At 42.3% G+C, this 12360-nt stretch overlaps 2 protein-coding genes across 3 annotated transcripts; one reads left to right on the top strand and one right to left on the bottom strand.

The window, feature by feature from the left end:
- The first annotated feature begins 699 nt into the window (after positions 1-699).
- LOC135628948 (uncharacterized) lies at positions 700-10343 on the top strand. Of its 2 annotated transcripts, none has more exons than XM_065135972.1 (4): positions 700-824; positions 8402-8627; positions 8733-8770; positions 9791-10343. In XM_065135972.1, exons 1-4 carry the CDS (start codon positions 759-761, stop codon positions 9974-9976), a joined length of 516 nt encoding a protein of 171 aa, XP_064992044.1. In that variant the 5' UTR covers positions 700-758; the 3' UTR covers positions 9977-10343. The 2 variants fall into 2 exon arrangements, with proteins under 2 accessions (XP_064992044.1, XP_064992045.1); XM_065135973.1 differs by lacking the exon at positions 700-824 and adding an exon at positions 7711-7853.
- Positions 10344-11459: 1116 nt separating this feature from the next.
- LOC135629226 (MADS-box transcription factor 50-like) lies at positions 11460-12101 on the bottom strand. Its single transcript, XM_065136421.1, has one exon. It carries the CDS (start codon positions 12099-12101, stop codon positions 11460-11462), a length of 642 nt encoding a protein of 213 aa, XP_064992493.1.
- Between the last annotated feature and the right edge of the window lie 259 nt (positions 12102-12360).

Genomic DNA, 12360 nt, shown 5'->3' with positions numbered 1-12360 from the left:
AACTTGCTCGTCGGAGGGGCCAAAGTCGGGACACACCCGACGAAGGCCTTTTTGCAGGGAGGTGGTTGTCATTAAGCCGCAAGCGCCTTCACCCCGAAGTCTCTCCCAATACGCAGAGGAGGGCAACCTAGTGGCTTGGATCCGACAGGTGTCAGTCTTGTCTCCCATTCCAAAGAGGAGCCTGCGTGGTGAGGAAGGTCGTCATCTATCATAGAGATGAGCAAACACGTCTTCACACATATAGAGCTCGAGGTTGACAAACCTTGGAAAGTCAACCGTCGCATTCCCACCCGAAGTTCCCGACGTCGGTGCGTGGGTTTAACTGTGCTGATTCATCAGAGTCACGATACCTTTGTTAACTAACATGTTTGAACATATTATCTAAATATCTCAGCTTATTATTTTTATTAATTTTCTAAGTAGAATTTAGAGTACATTGGTACATAAATCCCCCTTTTAAACTTTCTATATAGTTAAATAATTGTATTATATCAATAACCAATTTAACACTACAAGGTTCAGCACATTCGCTCTTTTGTGGAAGACTCAAGAGGTCGGGTTCGCGTTTGACCATTGTACCCGATCCGACTCGGCAAGAAGACCCACTCCAAAAATGAAGGGTGAGATGCGACCAACTCAGTTGAACAACACATCTCAACCGTTAGATCACAACTCCAGGGTATTGTGTGTACCGTGGTCAACTCGGGATCGACAACAACCAGGGAGAGGGAGAAGACACAGAGAAGGGAGTCGCGTCCATGGACAATGAAGGCCGCGACGAGGAGGAGGAGAGGGGGAAGTCTGCCGAGTCCTCACAGCCTCCGGTCAGTCGATCTTCTCTTCTCTTGAAAACGACTAGCTTTGTCATCTATCGTGGATCTTTCATCTGATCTTATCCATCTCTTGTGAGAAGGATTACATAATCTTTCATAGGTTTCGTAAAATTGAACTCAAACAAGAAAGGTTTACGTAATATTTAACATGTTTTGTATTGAATTTAAATGGTGTACTCGAAAAATTCTCTCTTGTTACTGAGATTTTCCATTTAAGGGGGTTATATTCATCATGCCAATTGGTAGGAGAATGGAGTTGCAGATCAAATGCTTCGATTTCCCCGACATTTTGTCATCTTACATTTCCCCTTTCCATGATGTTAATTAGTGATCTAAAAGGTACTGTTGGTGAATCTTTACGCCGTGGTCGAGGAATCAGCACGGCTCGGTCCGATCCCGTAAGGTTGCGCAGGTGGAGAGTCGGGTGGAAGAAACGAACGTCGGGTCGGGTTTAGCTGTGGGCTTCACTGCTCGCTTCTCATAGCCAGCCCCTGCACTCAGGATGAGGACAGGAGGGGGATTTTCATACTCGGCCCCTCCAAAGCTAAAGTTAGAATGAAGTGGAATGATAGAGAGTTTAGTGTTCGATCCCCCCTCATTAGTCAGAGGGTTGGCTTTTATATCTGCTCTGGGGTGGTCGGTCGTACTCGGTCCTTTAATGGTCGTTAACTCCTCGGAAGGCTGACTTGTATTTTGTAGGCGTGCGCTGACCAACCCATATTAGTCGACACCGAGGGGCGTCGCTCGGGTTGGCACCGTCCCGAGTTTTGCAGAATGACTCTAGGGTGTCCGACATCGTACGGGTTGGCGCTACGCGATGTCGTTCGGGTCGGCACCATGCGGCGCCATCCCGAGTTTTACGGAGCGGCTCCGGTGTGTCCGGCACCAAGCGCCAACTGACCCGTACTGGTTGGCACTGAGGGGCGCCGCTTGGGTCGGCACCGTGTAGCGTCGTCCCGAGTTTTGCGGAACAGCTCCAAGGTGTCCGATGCTGACCTGTATGCCTCGTCCGGGTCTGAGGTGTCGCTCTGCGTCAGCCCGGTGGCCCTCTGTCTGTTGCCACGTGGGGGGTGTCAAAATATGTCGTATCATTCTCCCCCCGCAGCACCCCCCACCCCCCTGCCCCTTGAAGAAGGCATGCATCGGGTTCCTCTCCAAGGGGCCCGGTGCATGGCGTGATGTGTCTTGCAGGTTGGGTTGATTGTTGTGTTTGGATTGGTAGTCTAGCAGCTGGTTGGTCTGGGACTTCCTCCTTGGTGCCGATCAGGTTGATGAACATCCCCAAAAGGCTGAGTTGACCGATCTATACGTCTTGGATGTAGGGCTAGCCCAACAATTATTCTGAAATCCCAGGTTGAAGGACACTCGCTTGGATGCAGACTTGTCCGAGCAACATTGCTCGGATCTGCCTTTGATTGAGCAACACTACTGGGGATTGGCCTAGCCGAGCGGCATGGCTTGGGCATTGGCTTGGCCGAGCATTACTACTCAGGCCCATGTTTGGCCGGGCAACTATTCGAGTGATGACAAAGTGCAGCATCGATGGGCTGCCTGTGACTGACCGAGCAACACTACTCGAGCACTAGTGATTGGCCTAGTTGAGCAACGTGGCTCGGGCATTAGCTTGGCCTAGCTACACTACTCAGGCACTTGGTTGGCCGAGTAGATATTAAAATGATGATTGAGCGTAGCGTCGATGGACTGCGTCGATGGACTGCGTGTAATTGGCCGAGCAACACTACTCGGGCACTAGGGATTGGCCTGGCCAAGCCATGTGGCTCTAGCATTTGTTTGGCCGAGTAGTACTACTCAGTCACTTAGTTGGCCAAGCAGCTGCTAAAATGATGATTGAGCGCTGCGTGTGATTGGCTAAGCAACACTACTTGGGCACTAGGGACTGGCCTGATCGAGCAGCACTACTCGGGCACTAGGGACTTGTTAGGACTCTAGCTAGGAGAGTCCAATTGAGAGGAACATTCATGTAAAACCTACCTAAGCCGACCTCTATTAAAGAGATGAAGAGGCCGACTAGGGTTAGGAGGTTGTTTCTTAGAGAAGAATTAGGAGTTGTAAAGGAATATGAGTCTTGAGTAGGAGTCATATTAGGAGTTGGTTAGAAGTAGGAGTCTTTAGTAGGAGTTCTATTAGGAGTTTGGATTTAGAAGCCCTATACATAGCTATGTATTCCTCCTCTTTTCATAAGCAATCGATGAATCTCTTTTGCAGCCTTTGAGCAGCAACTTGGAGGGAGGAACCCCTATAGAGTTCCAAGGAGGTCGATCCTCTAAAGAGATCAACCCCAAGTTAAGAATCTGTAAGGGTTCTAACACCTTATATCAGAGCAGCGTTCTTAGCATCTCGTTTCCCTTCTACAGTCATCCACCAGCCCTCCATAACCACCCAAAACAATTCTCACAATTGCTTAAAAGATCGTCGCCAAATTCCGTCGTCATCTCCACCACCGCAGATCATCCTTTGATCCTCTCGTGAATTGCAACAGGTTCTGGTTTTCTACCTTACTAGTACTGCAATTTAGTTATCCTTATTCGAAAATCCAAAAAAAAAATTATTCCTATATTGCTGCATAAATTTTTCGTCGTAAAGTTTTCATCTCCAAAACGAAAGATATATTGCAGAATTCCAACCGCATAACACAGTCTGTTTGATCTTCCTACTACATTTTTTCTATCCAAATCTCTATGAAATTTTTATGACAACTTTAACACTTCCTAACAGTAGATTTTCCTTTAGTTTTGTAAAAAACTTCTCAATATAAATCATTGATCTTTTACGTCTAAACTGCTATACTTGAAAATCTGCACTGTAAAATTTCAGCCGTAGAGCACAGTTTGTTTGATCTTGCTACTACGTTTTTTCTGTCCAAATCTCTATAAAATTTTTATGATAGCTTTGACACTTCCTAACAGTGGATTTTCCTTTAGTTTCGTCGAAAAATTCTTAATATAAACCACTGATCTTTTACGTCTAATCTGCTACACTTGAAAATTTGTGCTGCAAAAAATTTCAGTCGCATATTGTTGCCTTAACCCATCTATTTACAATCTTTTTTGAATAAAATTTCTTATACACTTCATAGATCATCTTGGCTTCTATCTAAGATTGATATATTGAGGAATTCATCTCTAAAAACGATTTTGTGTTGCTATAAATTTTCGTTGTAAACTGCTAAAATTTTTCGACGAGAATTCTGCTATCGCAACTTGCACCAATTTCCTTGCTGTTATACTGCCAAAATTTTCTTGATTCAATTGGACATCCTTGCTGTCATATGAATTGAGATTTTGCTGTCAATTCCCTCCTCAAATTTCTCAAGTTTTTGGTGAAAATTTCATCGAGAAACTGTTGTTTCTTCGACGACAATTCTGCTCTTACAAGACAACACATACCTACAGCAACTTCCATTGATTTCTATCAAACCTTTGCTGCCATCTACCACAGATCTAAAACTTTCATCTACAGCCCTAAAATTTCACCAAACCACACCCTCAAACTGCACCCAAAATAGCCACAAAACAAGCCTAAACCGCAACCTACATCCACCAATCCACCAACCCTTTCGACCATCACTTCTCTCAACCTATACATGCCTTTAACCCGACAATAAAAGAGAGATCTTAACATCACAGATTTAGAAGCATATACTATGGCATTTAAGGAGGCAATCAATGCTAAATTCGAAGCTTTCGAGGCGCGAATGAAAAATAAGATTCAGACTCTCTTTACTGAACTTAGTTTGGGCCAACCACCAAGCCCGAAGAAATCATATCAAGGGGAGAGCTCTAACCAATCGCACCAAGCCCGAAGAGATGACTTCCAAGAGAGGGGAGGTTCTATAATCGATCCCAACTATCCACGCATGAGGGTGGACTTCCCTAGATGGGAAGGAGTCCCAATTGGTTGGATCTCGGGTGCGGAGCGATATTTTCGGTACCACAAAACCGCGGACGCATCTATGGTAAAAAGTACGGCTATACATCTTGAAGGGGATGTCATACAGTGGTTTGACTGGTTTGAACACACTCATGGAATCCTCTCATGGTGACAATTCAAAGAAGGACTGCTAATCCGCTTCGGACCAACTGATTACGAGAACATTGACGGACAACTAGCAAAGATCCGACAAACCTCCACCATTCAGGAGTACTAAACAAGGTTTGAAAGGTTATCTAATCAAACTCGTGGCTGATCTCAAAAACAGCTATTGGGGACCTTCATTGAGGGCTTGAAGCCGGAGATCCGGGGAGAAGTTAAAGTGCGACAACCGTACACGCTTATGGCAGCCATCTCTTTCGCACGACATCAAGAGGAGCGATTGAACCATGAAGCTCGGAGGACTAGGGTCGCTCCTATACCAGCAACACTGAAGCCCTCAGCCCCCCCACTGTCGATCGAGTCCTTGCACTAAAGAGGTTGACAAGAGAAGAGCTTCGAGAACGATATGCGAAGGGGTTATGTTGGCATTGCGATGAGCCGTGAGTATCGCTGTAGTAAAGGGAGACTTCTTATGATTGAACCAGTAGAAGAAGAGGTCATTGAACATCCAAAAGAGAGCTTTGAACATGAAGAAGAAGATGCAGAAGAAGAGCCACAACCGATTGAAGTTACGGTACATGCACTAGCCGGCTACTCAAACCCGTAAACGATGAAAGTTGGAGGCCTTCTCAAACAACAATCGATCACTGTTCTCATTAACACGGGCAGTACTAATAACTTCATAAATAGTAAGGTTGCTGTCCGGATGGCCTTACCTATCGAGAATTGCAGTAGGTTTGACGTTAAGGTCGCCGACGGATGGATTTTGAAGTATGATCGTAGGCGCCCACGAGTAAAACTGTTGCTGCAGGACCAAAAGATAATTGCATATTTCTTTCTCCTCCCTCTTGATGATCATGAGGCCATGCTCAGAATTAAATGGTTGACGACATTAGGTGATGTTTATTGAAATTTTATGCAACTAATTATGAAATTTTACAGTAAGGAGAAACAAGTGATACTGCACGCGAAAATGGGAGCGACGTAACGACGATTTGCACACAACAAATGAAGAAGGTTTTGCATAAAGCATGCAACGACTTTTTGGTACAACTTGAGCAGCAAACTAAGGGAGAGCCAATAGAATTTGAAGATCCAAACCTACTTCCTTTGTTTGCTGAATTTTCAGATATATTTAACGAACCGCACAACCTACCTCTTACCCGTCGGCATGATCATTATATAACGATTCTTCCAGGCAAACCTCTAGCAAATACTCGGCCATATCAGTATCTACATCTCCAGAAGGATGAAATAGAAAGGATTGTAAAAGATATGCTCGAAACATGAGTTATTCAGCCAAGTTACAGCCTCTACTCTTCACCGGTGCTACTTGTACGCAAGAAGGACGGAACATGGCGAATATGCGTTGATTACCGAGCTCTCAATGGCATAACTATTAAGGATAAATACCCTATTCCAGTAGTAGATGAATTGCTAGATGAAAGGGAGCACAAATCTTCAGAAAGCTGGACCTTTGATCTGGGTTTCATCAAATACGAGTGTGCGAAAAAGACATATCGAAAACCGCCTTTCGAACACACAACGATCACTACGAATTTTTGTTTTTTTCAACAAAAGGTGAAATATCTTGGGCATATCATATCAGAGGAAGGTGTGATGGTGGGCCCCTCTAAAATAGAAGCAATGCAGAACTAGCCGACCCCGAGAAACATAAAATTGCTACATGGCTTTCTGGGTTTAATAGGCTACTACCGCAAGTTCGTGAAAAACTATGGAAAGATCAGTGCACCACTTCCTTCTTGAAAAAAGATGTCTTCCAATGGTCGGACAAAGCCTCCACTGCCTTTGACAAACTTAAGGTAGCCATGACGACGACGCTGGCGCTAGCACTACTAGATTTCAACCGACCCTTCATTATTGAGGCCGATACATCTGGAGTCGGAATTAGAGTCATTCTCATGCAAGATGATCGACCACTCGCATACACTAGCAAGACATTGTCTCTCTCCCATCAAAATATGTCAACATATGATAAGGAATGTTCAGAGCCATCAGACCACTTCAACAGAGAATGACATGCTATCAGGATTGAGAACATTGTTTAGAACATCTCTTCCTCTTTCCACATTTCTGCAAGGAGAGATGGTGTAAGCTATGTGCAGTTGCTTCAGTGACACTGGCACCGGTGCTCTTGGCAATTCTATTGAATTCCAAGAGGAAGATGCTGGTTCACAAAACAGCTTGTTAATCTGTATTTTCTGTTGGTACTATTTAAGTATTTATTGTCTTTGTCATGTATATATGTATATATATATATATATATATATATATATATATATATATATGTATATGTATATATATGTATATGTATATATATGTATATGTATATATATGTATATATATATATTTATATATATGTATATATATATATATATATATATATATATATATATATATATACATAAATATATACATATATATACATATATATAACACTAAGTAGAAAAGGGATACCGATACTCTTTCATCTCCTTCCGGCTCATGTTTAACTATGTTTTGAACATATTGTCTAAATATCTCAGTTTATTATTTTTATTATTTTTCTAAGACGTAGAATTTAGAGTACATTGGTACATAAATCCCCCTTTTAAACTTTTTATATAGTTAAATAATTGTATTATATCAATAACCAATTTAAGTTCAGCACATTCGCTCTTTTGTGGAAGACTCAAGAGGTCGGGTTCGGGTTTGACCATTGTACCCGATCCGACTCGACAAGAAGACCCACTCCAAAAATGAAGGGTGAGATGCGACCAACTCAGTTGAACAACACATCTCAACCGTTAGATCATAACTCCAGGGTATTGTGTGTAGCGTGGTCAACTCGGGATCGACAAGAACCAGGGATAGCGAGAAGGCACAGCGAAGGGAGTCGCGTCCATGGACCATGAAGGCCGCGACGGGGAGGAGAGGGGGAAGTCTGCCGAGTCCTCACAGCCTCCGGTCAGTCGATCTTCTCTTCTCTTGAAAACGACTAGCTTTGTCATCTATCGTGGATCTTTCATCTGATCGTATCCATCTCTTGTGAGAAGGATTACATAATCTTTCATAGGTTTCGTAAAATTGAACTCAAACAAGAAAGGTTTACGTAATATTTAACATGTTTTGTATTGAATTTGAATGGTGTACTCGAAAAATTCTCTCTTGTTACTGAGATTTTCCATTTAAGGGGGTTATATTCATCATGCCAATTGGTAGGAGAATGGAGTTGCAGATCAAACGCTTCGATTCCCCGACATTTTGTCATCTTAGATTTCCGCTTTCCATGATGTTAATTAGTGATCTAAGAGGTACAATTTTGATGCAGATATAAGACGCATATGAAGTTCGATAATTTGCTTCTTGTGAAATTGGGCAGGATCACCATGGTTATTGTGCTTAGCATATTGTATACTCTGTTGACCTTCTGAGGCTACACTTACAACAGATGAAATGTTTCTGCTTTCCATCTGTATTTCTATTTGTTGTATTGAACTTCTCTCTTGGGACAGTTTGTGGAGGTTCTTTGCAGGAGCTCAGGTAAGGTTAGGAGGTTCGCAGCTGGAACCACTGCTGGATATGCATTGTATGTGATCAATTGTAAATTGGATATCGGGGTTGCCCCAGGCTTGCATATTGAGGCTGTAAAGGAATGGGAGGAACCTGTGGTCTTTGGTCCTAATTCTATTCTTGTTAACTACGGGAAAGGTTGGAATTTGCAGACTGTTACTGATGAAGGTATAGTCGAGACTGAATTTTACAAGATTCAGTTGTATATTAAACAATTGTCTGGAAGTTGATATTACATATGTGTTTCTTATAATTATATTCTTCTAATCTCAGGGCATGACGAATCAATAGGAATGCTGCAGAATTCAAAGGTACTTCCAGACATCACTGTATGTTTGTTTGTTAATCTTCATCCATGCTTTCCTGAAACTATAGGAGATTATAATATTGACTGTATTGCTAGAATATTCACTAAATGTTACTTCTTAGAGTCTTGTGGGCAAAAAAATAACAAAGAGGGTCATATCGAATAATCTAAGCAAGAGAACATGACAAACCAAAAGCAATGGTTTTTTTCAAGCTGTCAACTTTTTAGTTTTAGGTTTATTTTTCCATTGGCTTACTTCTGTGGCATAAGTTGTTATCGTTAGTGGTAATTCCATGCTATTTCTCCTTTGGCTGGCTTCATGGAGTAGGTTGTTATCCATAGTGAAAGTCATTTAATGCCTTTTAGGGGATTATGAGGTTTACGGTGTATTCATCTTTGTTAAAAGAAACTTCACATTAAAGACCTTTTGAAAAAGAGATACATTGAAGCCACAGGAACAGAAAGATTGGTTTGATGTTTTGAAGACAGCTTAGATCTTCATATTCCAGCTCACAAAAAGTACATTAGAGGTGCCATTTGGAGATATAATAGATGAAGGCCGAAAGGGAACTCCTAATAGGTCTCTTAAAATTTCTATAGCACACAATCATCTCTGGAAAAATTTGGAAACTCTGCACTACATGGTCTTAGTATTATCCTGTTAAGTAGCTAGTTAGCCTTGCTAGCATGCTTTACGTCTATACAATCCCCAAAGTAGTAGTGGTTTTCTAAAGCAGAACTCGGCTTATGGCAATTGAACGGGTATACTTTTGTCCTATCTCGAAACTAAAATGCGAGAAATGATGAAGAAATAAGAATATGTATGATAGCGTTTTGCCAGAAAAATGCCATCAGGACCTGCTTAGATAACTGATATTTATTATCAAAACAAAAAGTTCTACTGCTGCTAAATTTTCAAGCGACCTGAATATATGATTTATTACTCATTTGTGTAATCTTCTGTTATTATTTTGTAGACAAATTGAATGAGTGCATCTTTGTTGTCTGTCTTGGAATTTTGCAGAAATCACCCAACTTCCAATCCTTCAAGAAGCCGATGACTATGAATCAGCCAAATTCAACTATCAGTTTTCAGTATATTGGGAAGATACTACTAGCCTTTGCCTTCATGTTCCTGCTTGGAGGAATATTCACCTTCTTCTTGCAAAACCTCCCAGCTATGAACCTCTCAGCTGTATCAAGTCTATAACTTGATCAACTGTGTTGTTCTCTAGCATTCAGTTTGTGAATTATTCGATGTCCAGGCCAGCTCTCTGTGGAGCGTCATAAAATCATTCCTAACATCACCATAAATTGGATTGTTTGTATTCCTTATCTTTAGTTTTTGCAAGGATGAACATGTGGAAGTCTTCCCTCATAATTAGCCTTAGAAAACATCTTGTTTTACTTGTCTTTTGGACATTTTTGTATGCATATTCACAAGGAAAATGTTGGTCTGAATTAAAGTTTTATTTTTGAAGTTTGTATTGATGATTCTCTTGTACCAAAAAACACTTCTACATAGCCTGAAAACTGTGTTAGAGGTGGTTAACTGCAGGGTATGTTTTGGACTTATACATTGGTTCTAAGTGCAGAGAAATTTGTTCATTCAAAACTGTAAATATTGTGTTTACTTGTGATATGTTGGTTGTTTGTGGTGGAAAGAGGAGAGGGGGTGTTAATTCAAACTGGAGCAGCATAATGTCATTTGTTTAGTGTTGACTTTAATGGAGTTGGTCAGACATGATAGATTCTGATTCTCTTCATCCTAGTTAACCAAAGAATTGTAGATGATTAAGTTGCGAGTATAATTTACAACCTTAATAATGCTAAAACTCCACCTCCCCATCATCTGGAAGCACAATATCATGTTCCAATTATGAAAAGACAAAAACGAGGCTCTCATGAATGCTTGCTCAATGTTGTCAATCAAAAAAATTCAGATGCAAATGAAGAAAGCAAAATCAAAACAAAATGAAGGATAAAAACTGCAAAAGAGGGAAGGAAACTAAAAGGCTTACACCGGATGTAATTATGTGGCAGTTAACAAGATTTACTATTTGGTCTTTTGATCCATCATCAACTATAGCTTCTCCTAGTAATGTAATTATGTTTTAAGATAAAATAGAGCTGTAAACACTTTACGGAGGATATAATGATGTTGATCATCCAACAAATAAGGCCAAGGAAAAGTTTGCTTATGTGATAGATATATCCAAATATCTTCTCCAATTCATATAATCCAATCTTAGGAATTAGATGCTGCACTATATCTCATTCCATTTCATATAATGGCAGTTATTATAATACTTCATTAGAACACTACCACTGATCCATAGAATTTGCAGATAACCTGAACGATATTATTATTAACATACACTTTAATGTTGCTACAAGCAAAAGCAAAAATGTTCGTCCCCAAATGATGTGCTCTTTGATTTGGTATAATCACATCAACATCATGCTATACTACATAAAGCCAACTCTATGACGGGAGAAGATTGGTTCCCTCTGGACAATTAATGATACAAACTAATTAATCTCATGCAGCTCCATATTACTCCCTCAACTTTCGATGTGAAAGATGGAAAGAAGATGAAGAACATGGAGTCAGAACATTGCGGCCAAGAATGTCCCCCAAGAAGTCGTAGCGCCGACCAAGAACGGTTCGCCCTCCTCGGTGCCCCGCTACCTTAGCCGGCTGCGAAGGCATCCCCACTCATCGACGAGTGGTGCGAGCTCGGCCAAGAAACCGTGGCGTCAACAACGAAGGGCTCCTCGACGGTGCCACACCGCTCAAGACTGTCCTCCTCACTGCTCCGGTAGCTGCAGTCGCCTACGGGGGTCTCCAAAAGTGGGGACGGTCCCCAAGAAGTCGTTGCACCGACCAAGAACGACTCCCCCGCCTCGGTGCCCCCATTGCTGCTACTGGCCGCGGTAGCCTCAGCCCGCGCTTGCGCCAGGTCCTCGGCGCGAGCAATTGCCTTACGCCGGAGCTCCTCAAGAAATCTCAGTCTTCGGACGGGATCTTCCATCCCCGTCGCCTTCACCGAGCCACACTCCTCCCTGCCATCTTGATTGCCATCGTGTTCTCGCGCCAGGCGGAGGTAGCGACGGATGGCGTCATCGCCAAAGGAGAAGGCCTTACCGCAGGAGGTAAAGGCGACGACGGCGACGTCGGCGCTGCAGACGGCGCCGAGCTCCTCCGCCTTGGAGAAGAGGCCTTGGCGCCTCTTGGCGAAGGTGACGCGTCTTCGTTTAGCATTCTCTACAACCCTCATCTCCAGATTCCTCCGTTTCTTGTTCGACGACGAGGAAGACGACTCCGGAGACATCAAGAACCTATGACTTCTCGAACGCAGGTCTGCGGAAACGTCGAAGCCAATGGGGGTTTATGATGGCACTCTCCGGCATACCAGCACACCCACACCCGCGGGCCCCCTTGACGGGCCCACTATGTTGGTCCAATCACAGTAACCTACCCGCGGCGGGTGTGACATGTATTAAGGTTAACAAAATTAAATTAATAAAATTTGTCCGAATCTTGATGAAGATTTAAATTAATGAAATTGTAAGATTTAAATTAAGATAATT

The sequence above is a fragment of the Musa acuminata genome, chromosome BXJ3-1 (genome assembly GCF_036884655.1).
Source record: "Musa acuminata AAA Group cultivar baxijiao chromosome BXJ3-1, Cavendish_Baxijiao_AAA, whole genome shotgun sequence".
Lineage (NCBI taxonomy): Eukaryota > Viridiplantae > Streptophyta > Magnoliopsida > Zingiberales > Musaceae > Musa > Musa acuminata.
The sequence above is the reverse complement of the archived record's forward strand: the minus strand, read 5'-3'. Positions and strand labels throughout refer to the sequence as shown.